The 24529-nt window shown below is 36.3% G+C and overlaps 3 protein-coding genes across 10 annotated transcripts; 1 reads left to right on the top strand and 2 right to left on the bottom strand.

Moving 5' to 3' along the window:
- Window positions 1–1811: 1811 nt before the first annotated feature.
- tnnt2d (troponin T2d, cardiac) lies at window positions 1812–8537 on the top strand. 3 transcript variants are annotated; one of them, XM_030136294.1, is made up of 12 exons: window positions 1812–2245; window positions 3290–3344; window positions 3461–3471; window positions 3605–3626; window positions 3703–3760; window positions 3846–3962; window positions 5363–5440; window positions 5523–5633; window positions 6292–6404; window positions 6493–6583; window positions 6673–6710; window positions 8370–8537. In XM_030136294.1, the coding sequence occupies exons 2-12, from the start codon at window positions 3307–3309 to the stop codon at window positions 8413–8415; spliced, it is 723 nt and encodes a 240-aa protein (XP_029992154.1). In that variant the 5' UTR covers window positions 1812–2245; window positions 3290–3306; the 3' UTR covers window positions 8416–8537. The 3 variants fall into 3 exon arrangements, with proteins under 3 accessions (XP_029992154.1, XP_029992155.1, XP_029992153.1); XM_030136295.1 differs by having other exon boundaries at window positions 2230–2245; window positions 3275–3344; XM_030136293.1 differs by lacking the exon at window positions 1812–2245 and having other exon boundaries at window positions 3232–3344.
- dnm1l (dynamin 1-like) lies at window positions 8441–19806 on the bottom strand. 6 transcript variants are annotated; one of them, XM_030136286.1, is made up of 19 exons: window positions 19582–19805; window positions 17251–17395; window positions 16243–16272; window positions 15239–15285; window positions 14781–14852; window positions 14537–14623; window positions 14292–14454; window positions 14058–14178; window positions 13350–13481; window positions 13042–13248; window positions 12825–12945; window positions 12586–12741; window positions 12393–12482; window positions 12210–12302; window positions 11834–11887; window positions 10784–11002; window positions 10200–10309; window positions 9906–10065; window positions 8441–9564 (listed from the first exon to the last, which is right to left on the bottom strand). In XM_030136286.1, the coding sequence occupies exons 1-19, from the start codon at window positions 19681–19683 to the stop codon at window positions 9508–9510; spliced, it is 2166 nt and encodes a 721-aa protein (XP_029992146.1). In that variant the 5' UTR covers window positions 19684–19805; the 3' UTR covers window positions 8441–9507. The 6 variants fall into 6 exon arrangements, with proteins under 6 accessions (XP_029992146.1, XP_029992148.1, XP_029992147.1 ...); XM_030136288.1 differs by having other exon boundaries at window positions 10784–10960; XM_030136287.1 differs by lacking the exon at window positions 16243–16272.
- A 1216-nt stretch (window positions 19807–21022) lies between these two features.
- On the bottom strand, window positions 21023–24269 carry dnajb9a (DnaJ heat shock protein family (Hsp40) member B9a). Its single transcript, XM_030137299.1, has 3 exons — window positions 24136–24269; window positions 22982–23212; window positions 21023–22732 (listed from the first exon to the last, which is right to left on the bottom strand). Exons 2-3 carry the CDS (start codon window positions 23196–23198, stop codon window positions 22308–22310), a joined length of 642 nt encoding a protein of 213 aa, XP_029993159.1. The 5' UTR covers window positions 23199–23212; window positions 24136–24269; the 3' UTR covers window positions 21023–22307.
- Between the last annotated feature and the right edge of the window lie 260 nt (window positions 24270–24529).

The following is a 24529-nucleotide window of genomic DNA, read 5'->3' as shown; positions in this document are numbered from 1 at the left end:
AAAGAAACTAAAAGAAAGTAACATTGGTATTGGTATCTACTAAAAATTTCAATCATCATTTCAACATTACGATCATAAATAAAGGATAAATACCAGCCAATGGGATTTTTACACAACCTACATAATGATTGGTTGATAAATCATATTAGTATTCACATTATTTCACATTTACATGAATGAATTTATTTTTTTCTAGTCCTTTTATGAATAATTCATGAATTCCCTGCCTTACAATAAGCTTTGCACATTTTGCCCAAGACTGCAGCCAGAGCACCGAGCAGTTCAACACCTGGGTCGGACTCTTCACATTATTTTCATCATAAACACCACTGAAGATTCTGAATATATGCAACATCCACTTCAGTGCAAAGCCATTCAATGTTCTTTATTGTTTCATGATGCTAACTTTAATTTATCAAGGCCTGTAAATCACATGAAGTTGCGTCCTGATGTTCCTCTCGGTCAGACGTGCAGATGAGATGAATTCTGTCCAAATGTATTGTCAGTCGTATGGTACTGTTGTGGTGAATTGCTTGAATGTTTGAAATTATTGTTTGTACTTGCTTCAGCAATTAAAAAATGTGAAAAAAAAAACAAAAAAAAAACAACTCCAGTTTCTATTTAGTTGTATGTTGTTTTATACATTGGAATGAATTATTACAGTTTAACTGTCTCAGGTAAATATTTCAGTTTTACCAAATAGGCTAAAATTCCAGAAAAAGCTGTTAGATTGTTATTATTTATCATGACAAGCTTCCATAGTCCAGGAAATGAGTATCAACAAAAAGCTGATTCCACATGTGACTGGTATTATCACAGGACCTCTGCTTTTAATGGAATTAGTAATTTATTATGGAATTTTTACTCAATATATTACAGACGCAGTAGATTAAAAAGAGGTTACCAGACATACATAATTTGTTTTCAATGTCAAAATTTTTGTGAGAGCAGTTGAAGATTGTCTGGTTCTGGCTTTAGTCCTATTCTGAAACATTGTTTAATCAACCTTTGGAATTCATTGTAGGTCAGTCTGAACATCTAATTGGCCATTTGCTCATGTTATGTTGTTTCTTCTATTCTTGATTTTTTTGTACATTTTTGTAACTTTCTTCAATTAATTTCTTCATTTTTACCCCGCCCCTCTGAAGGGGAGTTTTTTGCTTTGCTTGTTTGTTTGTTTGTTAACAGTCTAGCAGCAAAACTGTTGGTTGAATTCAAACCAAATTGAATTCAGAATAGATGTTATTACATTTTGGGAAAAGTAAGTCAAAGTTACATTTTTTTAATGAATTTTTTACATTTTTTTTTTCTCTCCCATTTACTAATAACAGGCAAAATTTCATGTCTATAAAAACATCAATTTTGTTTCAATTTACTTCAGACTTGGCACATATATAGAGGCAATTGATACGCTGACATCAGCACACGCATAGACATGATGACATCAGCTGGATCGATGCCAAAATAAGCTACAATACGTGCAAGGGGCGGGGTTTGTTGTGCCTGGCACCACTTGTTTAATTTATTTATTTAACCTTAATTTAGCCTTTTTGTTTGTTTGTTTTCATTTATTTTATAGCTTATTTTCTCTTTTTTTATTCATTTCCTTTAATATTTTGTTCTGTTTCTGTTCATCTTGATGATTAATTTAATTGATTCAGTCCTGAGTTTCATGCCCTGATGAAAACTCTTGGGAGTCAAATTGGACTGATTTACCCATCAGATATAAAGGATTCTGCATTTCTTGGGATTCCTGTTATCATTTATCTGAGGTCATTTAGTTGTTTATATCTTCATTTGATCCAACTCTGTCCTACATCACCATGTGAGTCTCTTCATTCACTCACATCATTATTTCTATTTTTCTGAACTTTTGACCCTACACAGTCCTCACTATAAACCCACAGGAAACAAAACCAGTTCACGTCCAGTTGTTGTGTGCACCTTGAGGCAGCATTCAACACATTTCGAGCAGTCGTTTTCTTGGTGAAATTATGAGCTGCTGAAATCTGAGTAGTTAGTGAAAGCTTGAATGGATGTGTGACATTTTACCTGCAATGTATTTCTGTTGGTGCCTCTGGTGTCCTGCCTTCTAACAATAGACAAAGTGTGTTTTGTGCTGAGCAGCCATAGGGCGCTGTGGTCACATGAAAAAGAAGGGCCGGACCATGTTATTATTATGCATCTCTGATTCCCAAGTGGATTGTGAACCTGAAGGAGCTGAAGTGTGGCGCTCGTCTCTGAGGTGAGGACTTGAAATCAGAGCCTTGTTTAGTCATAAATTATCTAAAGAATTAATCTGCTTCCACTTTAGTTTTTATAACATAGGTTTGGATAAACTCAGCTTATTCTTGAATTATTTCTCTCATGAGTAATGACATTAAAGTTATTTGTTTCTGATATAACTGATAATGCTCGGAAACCTGCACTTTTCGAATACATAGAAAGATTAATTCAATATAATAATAACCTGAAATAGAAAATGCATTTGCATCTTTACTATGACAGCAAACAAAAACACTATTATTATTATTATTATAGTTGCAAATATTAAATATTTAATTTAAGCAACTTCATTTTACAATAATTGTAGAATAAAAACTAAAACTGTTCATAAGAGTTGCTACATACTTCACAAAAGCTCATTTAGATTTTAGATGCTCTAAAGCTCTTGGTCAAATTTATTGAGATATACTATAACCACTACAATATTTTTTCAAGAAACTTCTGTGTACATCATTTTGTTGCCGCAGTGTCTTTATTTCCTCTTGACTTGACAGTTAAAAAGAAGCAACTTTTTAACTGTCAAAGTATCATCAAATTGTATTTATTAACCAGACTATTTGTAAAAAAAAAAAAAATCATCAAAATCAGGTGTATTTTCAACACGAATGAAATCAGGAACTAAAATGACTAAAATGCATCAGTTTTATCATTAAGATCAACTCATTTTCTGCTGATATCGGGTTACAATTTAATCAAAAGATGATTTCAATTTGTTTAATTTTTATTTTTTCATACCTGCACTACATTTAATAATAAAAATACATAATATTTTCACATACATGATACTTCAACACTTTCCATGTAAACCGTATGAGCATTTAGATGTAATATTTTGTAATATATACATATTTTATGTAATATTTTCTGCAGGATGTATGCTTTTGTTACAGTGTATTTGTGTCAGTGCTGATCTGATGCGTGAATGGTTGACGTCATGTGCTCTGCTCATGTTTAATGATCTGTTATATTTCTAAAAATACACTAATAGGGATCCATTTTGCAGAGTTCATTCAAAACAAAATGTCTGACACAGAAGAAGTCATGGAGGAGGAAGTCCAGTATGTAACTACTGTTGGTTTTATTTTTTAATGTAGATTATTATGATGCCTATCCATGATAAAATATGTTTTTAATTCTAGTTTTCTTCTTTTTCTGCACGTCTTGTCTTGTAAAGTGAGGGAGAAGGTAAGAAACTTGATTTAATTTCACATATTTATTTACTGCAGCAACAGCTGAGAAAACTGGCCATTTCTGCCCTTATTTTATATAATTTCTTGTTTTATCTGTGTCTCCTGATTGTGTCTTTTCTTTTTCACAGATGAGTCAAAGCCCAAGCCAAAGTAAGTGTCTTCTAGTGGACCAGATATCAGATCTTTTATGCCAGATCAGCCACTAATTAACGGCTTATATTTGCAGGTTTATGACAAATATTTCAGCACCAAAAATCCCTGATGGAGAGAAAGTGGATTTTGATGTGAGTGGACATCGCCTGGTGTTTAATGATCATATCAGACACATGTTGTTGGACGACTGATGCTTATTTGGTTTCCTGATGGCAGGACATCCACAGGAAGCGCCAGGAGAAGGACCTCTCTGAGCTCCAGTCTCTCATCGAGGCTCATTTCATCCAGAGGAAGAAAGAAGAGGAGGAGCTCATCGCTCTCGTCAACAGAATCGTGAGTCGTGGAGGATGAGTAATGTCTACGTTTGCATCATCATCCCTCATCCTCACACTTGTCCACATGATGAGACAATGTCCCAGATTTAAATCTACAGCAGAAGAATGTTAGGTTTACATTCAAAAACATCATAAATTCTGAGTGAATATTGAGAAAATCTGCAAGAGGAGTTAATTTTAAGTGAAGTCAATATAAGAGATGAGACGCTGATCTACTAAAAGAATATTTATAATAATTAACCTTTTATTCATATGGCTCCTTCTCTTTTTTTTGTTCACTTTGTCAATGATTTTACTCTTTTTTTTTTTACTGACTTCATTATTTGGTTTTACAGATAGGATTAATTTGTTCATTTTTGTGAGGTTAATTAGTTTGTTCATTTTTTTGCTTAGACTGTTCATGTTTCTTCATTTGCTCATTTTGCTGATTGTTTTCTTCGTTAGTGTTATTTTTTATTATTTTCTTGATTTTGTTGCTTATTTACCTTTTCTCATTGATTATTTCATTCATTTTTTTATTAGCTCACTGGCCGATGGGCCATGAGCTATTGTGAAGGCACTGTCTTCATTGTCTTCATCATCTTCTTCATCTTCCTTAGCAATTTCTTCAAACATCTTCTCCAACAAAATTACTGGTTGGATTCATTTAAAAATTTTTAAATAGCTTCCTTGGGACAATGTCTACAAAGTCTGCTTGCAGTCTTGAGAAACTGTGATTTTTCAATTTTTGACAAATTTTTTGAAATATTACAAATTTGCCTTTACTTATAATGGTCCATATTTGACTTATCCTTCAGTGAAAGTATCATCCACCCACTGGGAGATTGATCTCCTGCATCAAGAAAACTGGACTCTGACATAGCGGCAGAACCTGACAACCTTGGAAATTCAACTTGTTATTGATACTTGATTGAACATGGTGAACTCCAGGGCCATTGTTCCTATTTTTGTTGATATCATTACTTATTCCCATGATTTTGTTATGTAATTTTCCTCCATATTATTGAGTTTTTATTTATTTTCTAGATGATTTTGTTTATTTTTTTTGCTGACTATTTTCATTACTGAAATTAATTTATTTCTTTTATTTTTAGCCACAGGAGGAGAAAGTACCAGTCATGTGAAGTCGGTGTGAGGAGACAAAACTTCTGTTTTTTATCAATTATATTGTATGTGCTTATTATTTAGAAATACCTTATATCTAAATGTATCAGTGCCATATCCTACATAGTCCTACTTTTGGCTCGTTGGGGTCTTGTCTCCCTCTGCAGTGATGGATACAGGTTTCTGAGTGTACCTGTAAAAGATGGTGATTGCTGAGAAACTTTCCACCTTCAGCAGCTGAACATGAAAATGTCCTGTGGATCAGAAGCTTGTTTTTTTTGGGGTTTTTTGCAGGAGAAACGTCGAGCTGAGAGAGCAGAGCAGCAGAGGATCCGAGCAGAGAAAGAGAAGGAGAGGCAAACCAGACTAGCGGTATGAGTTTTATACCTTATATCCTCCACGTCATACCTGAGACCATCTACACACCTGATGGTTCAAACTGTGCTAAAAATAGGAAGAAAAGGAGCGAAAGGAGCAGGAGGAGCAGCGCAAGAAGCTGGGCGAAGATGCCAAGAAGAAGAAGGCCCTGTCAAACATGAGTCAGCAGTACAGCGCTGGGCAGAAGGTCGGCATGACTCTGATCACATACAGAGATCAGATGTGAAAGGTCACAATGATTACACTGTAGAGGGGAGACTAGGTCCAATTAATACTGAGAAATTAAGTAACACATTTACTGTAAACTTAAACACAGTTTTAACAAATACCTGTATTAAAAGGAATGAAACATAATTAAATCAATTATTTGATTCAATCTGAAACCAGTTTCAACAAGAAATTATGATGATAGACTATTGAGTAGATTTTAAAGTAGAAAATGAGGGACTAAACCAAGTCAAGTCAAGTATGTTTTATATTGAGTAGATTTGAATTATTTATTTGTAGTCACAGCTTTAAATGATTTAGAATGTTTCTACACTTGACTGGTACTTTAATGGTACTTTGATAAGTGCAAAAATGACATTTAATTCTTGGTTAATCATTGTTTGCTTTTTCAAATTAATATCTTGATTTGTTTTGTATTTTGGAGATTATATTGTATTTTTTTATATTCTGGTGCATTTTTTAAGAGCACATCTGATTAAATTCATACATCACTTTATCACGTCAATTTAAAAAAAATGACTAACATCAATTTGTTTTTTACAATGTAGTAACAAATCCTTTCCATTACCATTCTTTCCTCAAAATGTATTTACTGTGTGTTGATATTAAACACACAGAATGAAGGCAAAAAAGGAGCCAAGAAACAAACTGAGAGGGAGAAAAAGAAGAAGATCCTGGCTGAACGCAGGAAGCCACTCAACATCGATCATCTAAACGAGGATAAACTCAAGTAGGACCAAGATGTGCGGTACAAACTCTACATCTGATGGAAACCTGTCACACTGACATGTAACACTTGTTGTTTGATGTCTGTTTAGAGAGAAGGCTAATGAGATGTGGCAATGGCTGATGGGACTGGAGGCAGAGAAGTTTGACCTCAGTGACAAACTTAAACGACAGAAGTATGATGTAAGTGAAAGACTTTCTACAGCAGTGATAACAAAACACTTCCTGCTGTGTTCTTCAAGATACTTATGGTGGTGTGTGTATCCATACAGATCAACGTGCTTCTTGCTCGAGTCCAGGACCACCAAAGGTTAGTCCACATCCCCACAGTGATGGATTTCAAATAGCACTAATCAGTCAATTGATATAAATCTGTCTTTTCATGTTTTCGGAGGTAGTTGCCAAAGAGCTTTGGAAATGCATCTGTCTTCAGTTCCTTTCTTTCCCTTTTCCACTTTTATACCATCTGATTTCCAAAGCCTTGGCATGCTTTAGAATCAAGTATAGGCTGTAACTGGAAACAAAAGCATCTGTCTTTTTCATGTGTTAAAAATGTGCAGCACTGACAATTCTGAACGTAATCTTAGTTAATACATTTTAAGAAAAAGATCATATAAAACTATTCTGGGCCTCACAATTACGCGTATCACAATATTAGTCTGTGCAATTATATAATCACAAAATGTTGCAGATTTAGCAGGATTTAGAGGCATCCAATTCCAAAAAAGAGAAAATAAATGAACACAACCTCAGCTGTCTATAGTGGTATTTTAGATTTAGCATTTAGGTATTTTGCATTTGCTGTGGAAAACATGTTGTTTAATGTTTTCCTGCATGTGCTGTATGTGTGTTTGATTATGTTCATACCATAACCCCTTCCACAAATAGACCTCAGATGATCAAACAGAAATTTTGAAGTCAAAAGGTCAAAGTTCAAAGTGACAGAATGACAGGTATAGTACGCTCCTCTGGTGATTCTGACTCACATGCTCATTTCATTTATATTTTATTTTGTCTTTCTGTTTTTATGAATATAAATAAACACTGTGCTATATTTTAGAAAATAGAACTCTACCTCATACTAAATCTTATTGAGGTCAGATATTGACTCAGATATTCTAAGCAGGTACCAAGTGTGGCGCAAGTCAGTGCTTCTTTTCAGTCAAGTTTTAGTTTATGTCAGACCTGACATTTTTACATGAGTAATTTGTACATTTTCCAGTAAAACCAAGAACTCAGAAATCACAATACATAATAATCACAGTATGACTTTTTTAACCAAATCGTGTAGTCTTATAATCAATGTAATTTTATTATCAAAATATTAAATATCAACATTATTTTATCATTTTGAGAACAAAAGTATCACTGACAATTGATGTATAGCACTATTTCAGGCTTGATTTGACACAGCCTCAATATATTTGAAGTAAATTCAGGACTTTGCAGATTTAATAAAATAGCTTTGTAGTTTTTGGAGGATTATGGAGTGGAATGTATGAGGAAAAATCCACCAGAATCACTACCAATTTTGTTAAATTACCACTAGAGACAGATGTGCCAAAGTAACCTTTAATAAAAAAGGTATTAGAAGAGGCTGGTGCTGATAGCAACTCATACCTAACAGTAGGCTCCTATGTAAGAAATTACTTCTAGAGGAAAATTACATCTTGAAAGTATCTTGCATCTAGACTTTTATACTTCGCTTCAGTCACTTAGTTCTACATTTGATTTAGTTTGATGTTCAGTGATTCATTAATTCTTGGTTTTACAACTTAGACCAACAGTTATGTTTCTAATAAGGTCAAAGTTTATTTCAGACATTTAGACAGACTTCATAGTTGAAATAAAGACTGTCTTTTTCCCGCTCCAACCTATTGTTTACATCAGCCTTTAATAATCCTCTCTGATGAACAGAATTAGTGTCTGTTGTTTGTTACTACATTCACCATTTCCTGTTTCCTCTCAGTGCCAAAGGTCGTGGGAAGGGCAAGATGGGTGGCCGTCTGAGGTAAAGAAGCTCCAAGACACGGACACCACTGATTGGCTCATGTGTTTATTGTCTGTGTATTCGCTGTATTGCTGTTGGGTTACATGTCCATTATGAGCACATCAAGTCAATAAATAAGTCTTTCCATCTGCTCTGCTGTCTTTCTGCAAGCTACAGATTATCTCTTTATGTACTTTCTTAAACATGATGCTAAGAGCTGCAACATGTTTGATGAACCAATGAGTAAATCTCGTGGAAAAATGGCAACTATTTCATAAGTTATTAATAATTTCAGTGACTATTCATGCAATAAATGACAAATGTTTGCTTCTCAAAGGAGACCATTTACCCAGTTTTCATTCCCTTTTTTGTCTTATATCGAGTCAATGAGGAATCTTTTGGTTTTCCACTGCTGATGGGAAACTACATCACTTTGAAACAATTGAACTACTAATTGATCAGGGTTAATGTTAGTTTGGATCATTAGACCATTAGCTGCAGAGCCATAAAGTCTGAAAACACTGTTATACAAAAACACAAGTCTAAAAGCAGCTGCAGCGACCAGTTCGTTACTGGTAATGCACTGGACCACTAAGGATCTTATTTGTGTCATTTTGACATAAAAATAATACTTTATTTACCAGAAACAGAAGACAGTGTAAAAATGGGAGGCTTCAGCTAGTCATTATGGAAACCAAATAAAAATATCTAAAGTAAATTCATTTCTTTGGAAAAATTAGCACTAAGTACATTTTCTGCCTTGAAAGTATCTATATATTATCACAGAGCAGACATTCCTCAGCAAGGCTCCACATAGTGGCAATGAATAACATTATCTATATTTTTATTGCATTAATTACATAAGAAAATATAGTCTAAAAGTAGAGCAGGTGTGATGCTGATGATGGAGCTGGCAGACTGATAGCTGCTGCCATTCATTCAATCCAAGTCTTTATTGTACATTAAAACTACAGTTTGATATACACATATGAACAGCAGTGCATTTTCAAGTTGTTTGTCTCTTGAGATTCTGAGACACAGCAGGGGGTTGTGGGTTTGGATGGTCCGTGAGGATGATGGTCTGTGTGGAAATGAGCGGTCTGAAATGAGGTCAGTCTCACCACAGGTGGGTTTCTCTGATCTCTGCGATTACCTGGCTGGCTTTCTGCAATGCCTGGACACAAGAACACAAACACAGAAATGCTCATTAGTTAAAGGAGCAGTGTCTAATATTGGATTGGTAGTTGTGGGTAAATTCTGATACATTACCACCCCCTGCTGTTGATGTTTAAATTACTTTTTGATTCTCAACAAGTAACCCCTTTAAAAAAACTTGTCTTAATTTATAATCTAATTTGTACTATTTATGCAGTAGGGGCATACTTTTTCTATTTTAAGCAACTAGCTATACAATGAATATACAATAGAATATTTGCCAAGTAGGTAAAAAGAAAGTTATCAATTGATCAACATCTGATGGACACTTGCTCATGTGTTTGCAGCCCGTTCTGTTACCTTGAGCATGTCAGCGGCCTCATTGCGTCGCTGGGCCATGTCTTCAGACTCTGTCAGCAGGTCATTCAACAGGGCCGTCTTGTATAACTGACCCACCAGCTCACTCTGCAGGCAGTCCTTCACATGGTTCACCAGGAAGTGCATCACTGCCTTCGGTACACTGAGGCCAACGATAAGGAGGACACGGAGTAAAGACAAGACAATTTAGCATCAAGGAAAGGACCAGTAGTGGCAGCATGTCAAACTATTACAGAGTTATAACAGAAGAAAGGATGCAGCATTGGCCACATGTACCTGTCCTGGATGTTTTTCCGTACAATAAGAAAGTATGACTTGATGAGTCTCTCGATAACCTCACAGTCTCTCTGCTCCCGAGCAGACAACTTTCTGGACACTGGAACAGGCTGTTAATGAAAAGACATCAGAAATCATAATGAGCGAAGTTTAGAGATCACAATAGCTAAAACTCAACAGCATAAGGCAATGCATTTATGTCAACTAGTGGAACATACTGAACTGAAATAAAAAGACAATATCTGAATAAAGCCTTCATCCTCCTGCTTGTGACAAGGAAATCAAATTCAATACCATTCCTAAAATGCACAGTGAGGAATGAGAAGCAAGGACTGAGGAACTGTGATAGAGGATACAAAGGAGTATCCATGTGGAAGTGCAGGAAAAGGACTTTAAATCAAATGTTAGTCATTCAAAATGGTCTCCTCACACTTTAAGTTAAAAAATAATATCAACAATTATAAAAATTAAGATATTTTATGGCCTAAAATTTACATTTCTGGATTAAAGACATTTTAAGGGTCTGCAGACACCCTGATTAAGATACACTGTAGAGATAGTGTAAAGCATAGCAGCATATTCACCACATCTAGGAGGTTGACAGCGTGGCCCTTCTGTGGACTTGCAGGAAGGGGACCCTGACTTGATGCTCTATCGCCAACTGCCGCCTCCTCTCCCCTCTTCAGCATTCCCCTCCAGTTCCCTGTCCCGCTGTCCATCTGCTCGCTGACGGGGCCACTCTGAGCGCCACCGGCTGCTGCCTGGAGGGAGGAGTAAGACGGGTGAGGATACATGCTGAGAGGCTGGAAAAACAAGAATTCAAATATTAGATAGATTCAAATATAAGAATTCAAATAGCATGCCATTTTTCTTTGAATACACTGCAAAAAACTGAATCCAGACTGAAGGTAACTGGAGCTCACCATGTATCATATCTGGGAGATATGAAAATATACAGACAATTTACTTAAGCATTTTCAGTAGGGCTCATTTTTAATATATCTAGTAATAAACTGCTCACTGCAGATCTATGTGCATGAAGATGAATGGAGGATGAAAGATTTTATACAAGTCATTCACTCCTATCAAACAAGTTTTGATAAGGGTCAAATTCAATAAAATAGTATACGCACATGCCAACTGATGTAAAAAAAAAAGTCATGCAAAAAGATCCAAAATCACTCAAATAAGTTAATAACTGCCACTCAAACCTACTGCATTTGTTTTTACACTGAAAAAATAAACATCTCCCATGGTGGTTTGACCAATTTTTGAGGAGAACTTGGTTTTTCATCAGTATGATGTTGTTTGGGAACAGTAGAGGTTTTGGGTGGGCAGTGAGACACTGGCAGGCAGTGAGTGAACAGGACACACCTTGTACGCCTCACCCTCGGGGGCAGGAGGCTCAGTGGGGGACAGAGACTGCCCACTCGGGCTTTTAAGGGACTGGAGAAAGACAACATTGGAAGGAATACAACAATGGTGGGACAGAAACCTGACAGTGTGCATAACTCTAACAAAATGTGGACACATGGACAAAACTTGGTGAATCCTAATGTTCAGGTTTTTTGATTCCATAGTACACAGTTTGTACAAGAGTGACAAACTCATAAAACATAAAAACATGACTGCACCTTGTCTCGGGGAACAGCAGAGGGTAGGTCTCTCATTCTATTACGTCTCTGCTCCTATGAAAACAATTCAAAAGTAACAAGGTCAAACCCCTAAGGATAACATGTAATAACGAAGACATATTTAATGTATGCGTGTGATTGACATTTTTTAATCAGTGCTGTCCATGTTTACACTGTTATACAATCATTTTTAACAGCAAAGTTCTGTTGTGCTAGCCACACCATTGTGATAATGAAATGTAAACTCTTTAATGTTTAGGGAAAAAAGCTCAGTAACATTACCAAGCATAAGTGAATAACCCCATACTGAACTTGATATGCTAAAACTTCACATAAAAATAAAATGTGGTTGTGAAATGAGCTGCAGATCTCTTACTTCTATGTTGTTGTTCATGAGGCCACAGGCATCAGCAAAGTCAGGGTGCTTGGTATTGATGTATGCCAACTCAATGGCAACCAGGTTGTGAACCTGAAAATAAATCATAGTGATTCATTACAGAAGAATTCTCCATAAGCGTCTCAAAACACAATACATGTTGTTAAGTGTTCAGGTCCAGACCATTTCATTGGTGACTGGGAGCCTCTTTCTGAGCAAAGAAGTTACCACTTCCACAATGGCATCATGGAGCTTTGGAAACCTCAGGAGCTCCTACAGACATAAGCAACACTCATAAGTAGCTGAATGCATGAAGAAAGTTTTTCACAGCGTGTGCTATTAGTGTGCATGTGTGAGATTAGTGTGCATGTATGACCTGTGTGCTGTAGTTGCTGCAGTGCTGGATAATCCTCTGCATCTCCTCATGAACCAGCTCCACACAGCGCAGACTGGGCTCCTCCAGACGCTTGATCTGCCTCTTCACAAGTAGCTCAAAAGAAACTTCAGGCACAAATAAAGCAGGCCTTGGGCCCTGTCAAAACAAATGGAACTGTTAATCTTCAAAAGGTGTAAATTAAGACAAATATCGAAACTGAAGGAAGAACAAAAACCCACTGTTGCATTTCTGATTGCTGTGAGCACATCAATGGTTGTTAATCCGCCCAGAGGATCCACAGACTCTAACGTTCGACCAAAAGTCTCATGAAAAATGTAACAGATTCTTGCTCCACCACATCTGAAAGATACAAAGGGGACATAAATTAACCATTGAGCTGGCATTGATGCCAGCACCCCTCAGTGGTTTGGATAGGAAATGCAGTTTGTAACTTACAGTTCAGCTGTCTCTATGTACTTTGCAGTGCCCTCTATAGTGTTGCAGTACTCTGCGGCAAACTTGGTGATGAGCTGCAGCAGTGTAGCGCTCTCATCATCAACAGGTTCACCATAGCTGTTGAGCAGGGACTGGTACTGAGCTGCCAACACATTGATCCTGGTCTTGAGCTCAGGGAGACAGTCTCTGATGTGGTGCATGAGTAACCTGTGACAAAGTTAAAGAAAATGTCACACTTTGATTAGAAAACAAAGACAATACAGCAATAATCCAGTGTGGATACTTCTTAGTGCCAAGTAGTTCTAAACCTGTTCAGTGTTCTGGCCAGGTATTTGGTTCCATTTCTGTTTGCAAGTGAAGGGTACTTCTTTTGTAGAAAGGCATATTCGTCACGGATGGAATCTGCCACTGACTTCTTTTGATTGATATCCAGCTGACTCCTAACAAGAGTAAAAACAAAACAAAACAAGAAAAGCACTGAGAGCGCAGACCTCTGCCAAGACAGATCTGTTGTGTGTCGCCCCCCCCCCCGATCACCACCAAAATTTAATCACGTCTTCCTTGTGCCAGTATCAACATTTCCTGAAAATTTCATGAAAATCCGTCCATTACTTTTTGAGTTTTCTTGCTAACAAACAAACACGCAAACACACACAGCAAAGTGATCACAATACCTCCTGGCGGAGGTAACAAAATGCAAGTTACACATTGCTGTTTGTACCTTTTTGTACAACAATCTACATCTATTTGACTATTTTTTTCTTGAAGTGGCATAAAACACCCAACAGCAATTTGAAAGATTTATGAAGAGCATTAACCATGACTCACAGAAGCTGTGATTAAATTGATACTGACTGGGACACTGATTTCTGACCTCTTCCTAAGCTAAAACATTTGTATTATGTTTTTATTGTATGTACTCAAAACTGGTGTTATCTTTTATCTACTATTCATGAAAAATGTTGTTTGTAACTCACTAATATCAAACACATATTCTATATAGTTGTTGTTAATACCTGTTCACTACTCCAATAATGCCTAGTTTGACAGGAATGACTCGACCCATCAACACGTCCATGGCATCTGTACCAGCATCCATCAGATCTAGCTTAGTCACCACAGCTAATGTCCTCCTGCCTAAAAACACACAATAAAAACTACAGTGATTGAAAGAAAATGGCCATAAGATTAAAGCAAAAACAAGATATTTGCGGATGATGCATTAGAATGTATGACTATAAGCTGTTCACCATCAGGATCGACTTCCCGTGCCACCTTCAGAGCTTCCGATGTCGCCATGTCTGTATTGGCAGCAGTCACAGCCAGAATGATGGAATTGGGGTTAGAGATGTATTTAAGGATCAACTCCCGGATCTGGATCTCTATGTCTTTGGGCTGATCTCCAACTGGTACCTGATCATCACAAACACAAACCGTGAAGTTGAAAGCTCATAGTGTTTTGTACAAAGCGTGGCAAAAAAGGCATCTCTCTTACTTTTGTGATACCAGGTAGATCCACTAACGTAAGGTTCACAACATGTGGTGAGAAGACTTTCAGGTGAATGGGTTCATCACTAATTCCCTGAAAAGCAAAATAACAGTGACACATTACTATTACAGCAAATACTGAAGAAAAACACTCATTCTAATGTTTAAAATCAGGTTTTCTGTGTTTACATTTCTTGTTTCACAGCTTTTGACATTTCCTCATTCCTGAATAATGGGTATAATTACTGTACCTTGTTATTGCCAGATATTCTTTCTGTCTCTGCTTCAATTTCACGTCTGATCTCTTCGAAATCTGTGTAGATCTGAGGACAAGTAAATAATTAAACACCCCCACTTGTAAACATGGCACGACAGTGAAATAAATTAGCAAAACCCTGAAAACTCACTATCATAAGGCTGTAAGCAAATCATAAGAGCTTCTTTGTTTAGAGACACAGCTCAACCTCAGAAGGCATTTACCAGCCTTAGAAGTATTTTTAGCTACTGAAGAGTGTGTGCATGGCCTCATTACAGATGATAGATTTGTCACTGAAAACATGCAACCAAACCACATATGTTCTCCTGAAGCTAATCTATAAAAGTCTGAATCAATATCAGGATACAGAGAAGGGCTACTGAATTGTGAATCCCCAGTGAGAGTATCGCTTTCTGCAAACATGGCTGCAGGAAAAAAGACTGAAAACTTCACCTTGTTTTTGGTGTGTAGGAATTTGCCCCATTCCTCTCCATCAATGCCTGCAGAAAAACAAGGTCCAAAACAAATGTTTCAGTTAGTGATTCTGTGACAGATGTGGCCTTTTGATCAGCATTACTATAATTATCAGTGTTATGACAACTGTCTCAAGGGAGGACTTCTCTGGATAATGCTTGATGGAAAAACTCTCCAGAGCAAAAATGCACATCTGAAGAGTTTTACCAAAATAAACAAGGCAGAGAAACAACTGTTGTTTTCACACAACAGTAATGAAAGCAAATTAAAGCCTAACGCAAAAAACAGGTGCATGTTTTAGAATACACAGACTGTTAAAAATTAAACAGTAAGTATCTCTGCTATAATATGTGCAACTGCAGCAAAAGATGGGGTTGGTGACTTAGGGCTGGGAAATACAGTATATCCAATTCGGTAAAATAATCAAGTTTTTGCTTTATGAAAATCCAGATTAGTGGTTCCCCAGGAGACGTCTCTTGATCAACGAAAGTTCAAACTACAGCTTGTTTATTTACAGTGATGTATTTCTTGTGAATATGTTTGTACAGTCAGTTATCAATGCAATGCACACTGACATGTTTGCAACTGGTGCTTTTGTTGTTATGGTATGTAGATAGAGTGTGTAGTTCATGTAAAGAAAATTATTCTTGACTTGTGTTTTGAGTTCATGCAAATAGAAAAAAATAGATTAGAATTGTGAATCATCCATAACACTGAAAAAACCCAAAAGGTCCAGATTTGAGGTTATATCACCCAGCCCTAGAGTTCCTGAACAGAGCACAAATTAAACAACAAGATTCTGCTGAATATCTTCATCTGACTGGATCTGACAGAGTGTAAATATAGAGGAGGGCATGAGCTAAGCGAGGTAAAGCCACATGTTAGCTGTGGAAAACCTACATAAATAGAAGGCAGGATGGGGAGGAATGGGCAACAGAGGTATGGTGGTTATGTAATAAGGCAAAGAACAAAGAAAAGGAGACCTCTGTAAAGGCGTCCATTTTTCTTGGATTCTGTGGTTAAGGAGAGATGACAGGAGACAAAAGGGTTAGCCTGGCTATCTGCAGCTTCTGGATGGAACTCTGCAGCAATGCAGAGTCACTCTAAGGCCATTATCCAAGAACAGCATTAAACAAAAACTCAGCATAAATCAAGTGAATTTAAGTGATTCTTCACCTGAATTATGAATGCACAGAAACTTTCCTATGCCTCCATTTGGTCAGTGTGTAAATAGTGCAATTATTCACCTCTATTGAGGCTAGACAAAATGATTAATTTGCTCTGACAGGATGTTTTACAAAACATCAGCAGATGTCTAATATCAGGATTCTCAAATGGATTTACTGACTCCAAAGGAAAATAACAGCTCATAAAATAAAACACTTCCCCGATTTTTTACATTTATAGTTTGATGTTGAAGTCAAAGATTCAGTGATTAATTACTCTGAGTTTCAGGTGGTGTACCGGAGAGTTTCTGCACCAAAAGGCAGCTAAAAAAAACAAAACAGAAAAGCTGAGATTTCTCTACCACTGCAGGGTAACATGATTATATTTTTATTAGATATATTACCCTGCAAAGACAATGTTTTGTGGAAAAATACTTTTTAAAAGTCGTGGTAGTTGATTATTTGCAAAATTGTAATTATGAGATGAATTAATCAATAAACAGACTTTTCTGAAAAAAAAAATCTACAAAAATAGTTTTAAATATCAGTAACAAAAAACATCACAGCACCTAAGCCAGGGGAAACCTTACTTTGATTTCAATGATCAGTTCAACAATTACTCATTTTTTAATGAAGTCTAATATAGTTCCTCTCCAACAGTATTTAATGTTTTTTACGATGTGGTGGATAAAAATCCACTATCAATCAAACAATACACAAAGAAATATGGAGTACAAAACATTCTTGTGCTTTGGAGAATTTAACATAGTTCAGGTAAACTGAAAAACCCAAATTCACAAGCAGCAAAGTTGGCAGTGATGTTACCATTCTCTTCACTAGTTTTCCTGCAGTCCTCTGAGTCGATGTGCACTAGCTGTAGGATGAGGGGTCGGCGTGTGACGATGCCAGTTCCACGAGGCAGGACGTCTCTTCCTACCAGACTCTCCAAGACTGAACTCTTCCCACTGCTCTGTAAACCAAAATACAATAACAACATCATGTTGCTATACCACAACTGGACTGTATGACTCACAGACCAGGGAAGAATTCTCCCATCTTACAGATATCTTCACAAAAATGTTCTTGAGCAATGTGTGATACAGTAACCATAATCAGCTCTGGTAATCTGATTCCACTAGTAAAAAATGAGGGCTGCAGAGGATTACTTGCTGTGTAGAAGTAAAGGAAATATAGTTTACTCATATACAGCTATGGAAAATATCTATAGACCACTCCAACTTTCCAAAAGAAATCCCTATTGAAACCAGTGGAATGTGATTACGAGGAAGAATCATGGTCATAAGCCATCAAACAAAGCTGAGCTCCTTGAGTTTCACGCCCGGCACCACATAAAACAGCCAGAAGTTGAGAAATGGTGGAGAGCCTACCAAGACATTTGAAAGCGGTGAGTGAAACTCAGGGATTTCACCATGTTGTTAGAGGGATTAGATGCTGTCTGTGTTGAGTATTTTTAAGTGAAAAGGTAGTGCCTTTGAGGGTCGTCTCACAAGACAATTTTTACATTTCAGACTGCAAAAATACTGGACCACTATTAGCTTGTCTGCTCTCAAAAATGTGGAATAGGTAGACAAAATGATTTTTAAAAATTCAAAAGGCTTGAAGATAAAACATGCTAAAGAAGTACACATTTTTATTTATTTATTTATTTTACCAGTTGTCATTTTGTGCACATATTCTAAATGACAAGTGAAATTTGTGAAAAATGTTAGTACTTTATATTTAGCATAAATCCTCATAAATAGGACACCAGTGATCTCTTACGTTTTTCCACAGCTGTAGGTAGCCTTATTATAGACCTCTCCACCAAATATTTGTTCTAGGCATTTAGCTTTGGTTACACCTGTCCTCAACCGGAGGACTCTGTGAATCACTGGCAAGGACAGACATAACAAATCAGGTATTGAAAACGTTCACTGGCTTACCTTGTGTCACTGTAACACTATCAGACATCTGCCAAAAGGACTGAGACGCTTATATCCTATTAACTTACCAGTGAAAGTAAACATGTTAGACAAAATTTGGCACTTTAAACCAATTAGACGCTAATGTGTTCACAAAGTAGCTAAGTGGACAGGGTAAACTTGTGCACTGCTGATTGAACTTTAAGGCCATTTATAGTTTATTGTGCAGTTACATGTGGCTGTACTATTTTGTTCGCCACCTTTATAGTAAAATGTGTTGAAGATACTAATAATATTATATTAATACTTTTCTCAAGCTGATGTAACAAAAACTTCTAATTAAACTTTGCAATGTAGCATTACTTGCAGTGAATTGGCCTATCACAATTACATCATATATATCCTAATTATTTTAGTGTACCACAATTATATTGTCTTATCGCGATGATAATTTCAAAGACTGGTGAATGAAACATAGAAATGGACAAAAACGTCATATTTCCAAAGATCATTTTCAATATTATTCAGTCCTTTCTCTATACATTACACTAATAGATTTGTTTATGTGAAATCTGACCTATTCAAAGTCAAAAAACAAGCAAAATGTCATGTGTTTGATTATTCAAGTCTGATAAATGGCTCTTCTTCTTCCTCCTCATAAGGTGTGCTGTATGTATAAAATATTTATAAAATACGCTTTCACTATTCTTATGGCATAAGATGAACACAAGACGAATTATTTCTATCTCATTTAATTGTCAGCTAAAATTTCACCTTTCTTCCTGTTATACCTTTATTTTAAGAACTTGAAGAAGAGGAGGGAGGTAGAAAAGAGTTAAGACAATAAAGGAGTGAAAATCGACAGTTATTAAAAGACACAACAAATAATTCTATCTATAAAATGTACATATTACGACAGCTAAGATGGTTTGCGATCAAACAGCCGAAAACTTTGAATTTCTTTTACAGGACTACGCTAATAATCACTTATCCTCAACTGTCAGCTTGTACACTCACTGCTGTAGTTTGACAAGCTACTGCTAACGCTAACTTTGTTTTAATTTAGGTTGCTACCCCAAAGTAAAAACTTGTTTAAGAATCTATGCTGTTACGCCTATTACATATAGACAAAAGTGAAAGAAAAACTGAAACTCAAACACCAGAAATGGTCAAAACAATAAGTTGGCGCAAGCTAACTATCTTGCTAGCCTTTCAGCAAAGTGACGTTTCTCACCTGAGTTCCCACAACAACAATTTGCGGCAACTGAATTGTGTCCGCGCCGACCGTGTTAAAAACATCTTGCAGTTTATTGATGACAGGTATCAAGGCCTCCATTAGCGACAATACAAATCCAGACCTGTCAAATGTACAACTTTCTTTTCCCGGCGGCCACACACAGGTCCAAAGTCATTCAATGTCCCTCGGCTAAAGCTACTGGCCTCTTCGGATCTGCCAACAACTGCGCACCGTACACAGCCGCTCAGTGTTGAATCATGGGAGTTTGTGTTTGAGAGAGTGTCAATGAAACGAACTCTGACCGGGCTTTGTCTTTTTAAAACTACATTTCCTATAGTGAACGTCATAATCATGTTGTACCAATGACAAAATACTCAATGGCTGTTTTTTTCCGCCTTTGCAACAGTAACCAAGGAGGGAACCAAAATATTTATGTGAAATTCGTGAATAGATTTACAGGTTAATGATGACTTAGAGTGCCTTTATAGGCCCCTTCATTAGCGTGGACAAGTTAACTCTACACCACTTTCCAGTGAAAAAATATTTCAATATCTATATGGTTGTCATTGTTAAATAATGTAATTAAGCTCCTATTATGTATTGATTTTAATTTCTCCTTTTTTTTGAATTAGAAGGACTTGGTAAATACACAAAATTAACTGAATAAAAGTAATATCTTTATGTGGAGTCAATTTTATTTTAAAGTATGAACTATTTTTACTGTATCACACAGTGTTTCATTAGTATGAAACATGAATACAACTCTTTATTCAATGTATGAACATTGCTACAAAAAACAAATTAGCACACAAGGGGAAACAGCTAAAAGATCTGATTTGCTCAACATTTTGTTACTCCATAAGTCTTCCTTGCTCCATACTATGACTTTCCTTTTTGTCTGTCATACCTGTTGCTGGTGTGAAATGATGCTCTGTTCAGTTTACAAGCAAATGTAACACCAGGGTTGTTTTCTCCAACACAGTGGGGTTTTCAATGATTTCTACACCTTCACAATGATACAATTAGCAGCATCCTAGATTGCTATTTGCACTGTATCAAACTGTAACTGTTAAAAAGAAAATACATTTCAACTAAAAATTCAAAACATTTTCTTCTCCACTGTTGGTTCAGATTCAGCTGTAGAGTGGTTTGATAGACTTTTGTCGATAGACAATTGATTCTATCTTTTGACTCAGATAAGTGCACAAACTACAAAACAACATTAATGAGGAAAAGTGGTTTATAATGTTCAGGAAATTTACTATGTCCTCAAATACAGATATAGGGTCTCAAGTGGTGAAACTGTTTTGTGTGATGAGATTATAATTCACTAACAGGGTAATGTGGACATCATAAAATGTTTAAAGGTCCAAAATTAGATGGAACTAGTAATAGTTTATGATGGTAGCTCACATAGGAGATAATAACACTGGAAATGTATTTTAGTCTAAATAGTTTTTATTTCAGACATTCTTTACACACTGAGAAAGTAGTACAAAATGAAAGTGCTACTGGATATTCCACAACATCAATGTAAAAAAAGAAAATATAAAAAAATATTGCACACCATAAAGTCAACTAATCATGTCACTGAAATCACTTTGCAGGACTGAGGTAATGGATGATAAGTTAGAAACATGTTTCAACCTCAGCTGTTTGTGTTGAGGGTTAATGTTGTCATCTTACTGTTCAAGTGGCCCATTAAAAGCTTGGTTACAGAGCAATTTTATGTAATTTCATATTTTAGTTCAGTTTAATTTTTATACACATAACACCCCATGTTTTTTAGATATAACAGAAGAGAATATGTCAATACATTCAGAATTGGTTGTGACTATCTTGTAGTGAAGCTGGAAATGATTCAACATCTCTTCTGGCACTCGCAACAATGAGGTAATCGGCACAAAAAATAAATAGCTGATGAAAAACAAACACAACTTGGATGCAGTATGTTTTTGGCTTGGATTTTACAAGTATAATCTCCCACAAATGACGGATCTGAGACACAGTCCAAGCAAAACAGAATATTAAAAATTAAGGCCAAAATATGTCTCTGGTTGTCTACAACTTTTTCTGGGTTCATACTGTCTAATTTTTATTTAAGATGATATTAAAATAGCAGTGAGTGAGCTTTATTCACAGGTGCTAACAAATAGAATGGTGTTAATAAAAAAAAAGTCTGGTGCAGTTGGCTACACAAACCTTTGAACAAAATGCTATTTAAACCTAAAACCCTGAGTTAAAACAGATGATGCAGGGCCAGGGTCACAGAGTTTTGTTGACATTTCCCAGTAACAGCAAACAAAACTGTAAAAGCTGCCATTGTTTCTTGCCTGCTGCTCAGACCAACAATAGCAAAAGTTACACAAAAGAGCCTAAAAACTGTACAAAAGCAAAATGCGACAACTGGCACATGTATGCCTGTACCAAATTAAGCAAGACTATTTTATTGCTCCCAACAGTGAAATGTATTTTAAAAATACTGCTGGAATGACCTCAGTCAGCTCTCTTCCACAATAAAGTAAAAATTACAATCATTTAAAAGACCATTCACTCACACAGGGACAAAGGGAAGCTTACTTGAATGGAGATGTAAGCGTATTTACTACTTGCCAGCCACTGAGAGCCAACATGTCAGTTGTCACTGTTCACATTGTACATCTACTCAACACAATGGTACCTTTGTAGGGCAATTTTAAAATTAACATGTTCTATTTTGCACATTAAGATGCACTACAGTCTGTGTACGTTGTTACCATATTTCCTCTGCGTTGTGTCACTGTTCTGCAGTGCTGTTTTGATGCACCATGAAATCTGTTTTCTGTCTGCTTGGTGTGTCTCTCAAAAGTGAACATTTTCTCCATGTCATCAAACATGTCATCAAAGATACCTCCTCCAAAGCCCCCATGGAAATGTCTCTTATGTCTGCTGTGGGACTCCTTCTGGAACCTGGATTGTTCATCAAAGTGTCTCCTGTAGCGAGCGTGTCTGTTTTGACTGTAGATGTCAAAGTCCTTGAACATATCGTCAAAGTTGAATGGTTGGTCAGTGCCTTCTCTGTGCCTGCTTTGAGTATCCCCAGTGAAGTATGCAGTGCCAAACTGGTCATATTTTCTTCTTTTGGTATCATCTGATAAAGTTTCATAAGCTGAATAAAGACAGACACAAGCAGTACAGAGCTTTAGTGCATAATGATCTTATAGGTATGAATACAGAGAACCAGTTTTGTAACTCAGTCATGACAAGCGTTAATGTATTGAGAAATCGAAGTTAAGAGGTATGAAGTACAAGGGAGGTTCCTCTATACTTGCAAAGAAAAGGCTAAAAGGCTAAATGATTAAGTATACTCAGTGTAACAGAAAGCAGTATTTTCACAAAAAGAATGAATCAACTGTACCTTCAGCAATTTCCCTGAATCTCACTTCAGCATCTGGGCTCTTGTTTTTATCGGGGTGATACTTCATTGCAAGTTTGTGGAAAGCCTTTTTTATCTGTCGTTCAGTGGCATCCTTAGGCACTCCAAGTATATCATAGTAGTCTTTCTTTGCAAGTATCAGCTCTGTTATCATCAGGATGCACACTGCAAATGTTACCGCAGACTGTGCAGTTGCCATGGCTCTGTTGTTCCCTGCATGAAAAGGTGATAACTGTCAGCACTTCACAAAGCATACATGTCTATTCAACACATCTGGAAATAATATTTCACAATAATATGAATATACCCTAATTTATTTTCTCAGCTATAATAATACACTGAATATCTTTGGGTTGCAGATTTAAAAAGATATTTTAAAACATCTCAAGCTTTGGGAGACACTTTAACACCCCAGACCAAATGACTGACCATACAATCAAGAGATTAAACAAAAATGACCCTTAGCTCTAGCACCAACGACCCAAATCAATTCATGACAACTAATATTGTTAGAACACAAACCATTATGGGATATATCAATCTTCCAAAACCATCTGGCATTTATACCGGAGTGATACAAGAAAAAAGGATCGGGTGTCTTAATCTAATAGCATAAGTGGAATGAAAAAAAGAAATTTCAGTAAATTTCTGTCAGATATACATTTCAAAGATTTGACAGATCTTTAGTCCATTTTTAAGGGGGTCTTGATTTCTCAATATATATCAAGCAATATTAACATCCATATTTTTCTTTTAAAAAATATTCACACCCTTTAGCCTAATATTCACATTCTTTAATGCACCGAGCAACGGAGCAGAGAAAGTTAAATACATTACAAAATCATAATTGAAAGAAATCGCAAAACTTATTCATCAAATGTTAAAGCATCGATATTGTACCTTTATCAATTCAATCCCCGATTTCGATCTAACCAAAACACATCTAATTGTTCAACAGAGGTGAACTGCGTGGTGTAACAATAACAAACTCTTGAAAAGTCTGATCATGTGCTAGTTTTGCAATGATCATTAGATTTCTTCGCCATCGCTCATTAACATAACCTTAGCAAGAGTTAGCTAGCTAACACAAATTGCCAGACAAGGTTTGTCCTCTACTTAAAGCCCGTATCACGTACCCGTTGGAGGGATACAAGCGCAGCTTATGGTTTACTCCTTCCGATTAGAAATTTAACCAACTCGAAACATGATAAACTAACATCACTTTGTGAGCTTAAGGTGAGACAGCGGTTGCCTAAGCATCTTGTTGTTCTTGTTCTTCTTGTTTGATGGTGGTTGGCAAGCCAGCTTATTGGTGCATTACCGCCACCAAGTGGACTGGAGTGTAGAACATGAGTGTGGCAGTAAAAAACACAAAACAGAACAAAAAAACCTAAATCCTTCCTACAACATCTACATCCCTTATGAAATGAATTATATACCCATCAGTGCTTCCAACCAGTTTCCCAAGAAGACCCTGTAATGAAAAATCACCATACCTCAGTTTCTTAAGTGTTGAAAATAATTTATTAC

Source organism: Sphaeramia orbicularis, chromosome 6 (genome assembly GCF_902148855.1).
Source record: "Sphaeramia orbicularis chromosome 6, fSphaOr1.1, whole genome shotgun sequence".
Classification (NCBI taxonomy): Eukaryota; Metazoa; Chordata; class Actinopteri; order Kurtiformes; family Apogonidae; genus Sphaeramia; species Sphaeramia orbicularis.
The sequence above is the reverse complement of the archived record's forward strand: the minus strand, read 5'-3'. Positions and strand labels throughout refer to the sequence as shown.

Bases quoted from the DNA above. Each gene is read 5' to 3' on its own strand.
- dnajb9a (XM_030137299.1), bottom strand. From the start codon at position 23,198: ATGGCAACTGCACAGTCTGCGGTAACATTTGCAGTGTGCATCCTGATG. The intron at 22,733-22,981 runs GTACAGTTGATT...GTCTTTATTCAG, and splicing joins ATTCAGGGAAATTGCTGAAG to CTTATGAAACTTTATCAGAT.
- tnnt2d (XM_030136293.1), top strand. From the start codon at position 3,241: ATGATCTGTTATATTTCTAAAAATACACTAATAGGGATCCATTTTGCA. The intron at 3,627-3,702 runs GTAAGTGTCTTC...TTATATTTGCAG, and splicing joins GAGTCAAAGCCCAAGCCAAA to GTTTATGACAAATATTTCAG. The intron at 6,711-8,369 runs GTTAGTCCACAT...GTTTCCTCTCAG, and splicing joins CGAGTCCAGGACCACCAAAG to TGCCAAAGGTCGTGGGAAGG.
- dnm1l (XM_030136286.1), bottom strand. From the start codon at position 19,683: ATGGAGGCCTTGATACCTGTCATCAATAAACTGCAAGATGTTTTTAAC. The intron at 13,249-13,349 runs GTTTAGAACTAC...ACTTTGTCACAG, and splicing joins CTGGCCAGAACACTGAACAG to GTTACTCATGCACCACATCA. The intron at 12,946-13,041 runs GTAAGTTACAAA...TGTATCTTTCAG, and splicing joins TACATAGAGACAGCTGAACT to ATGTGGTGGAGCAAGAATCT.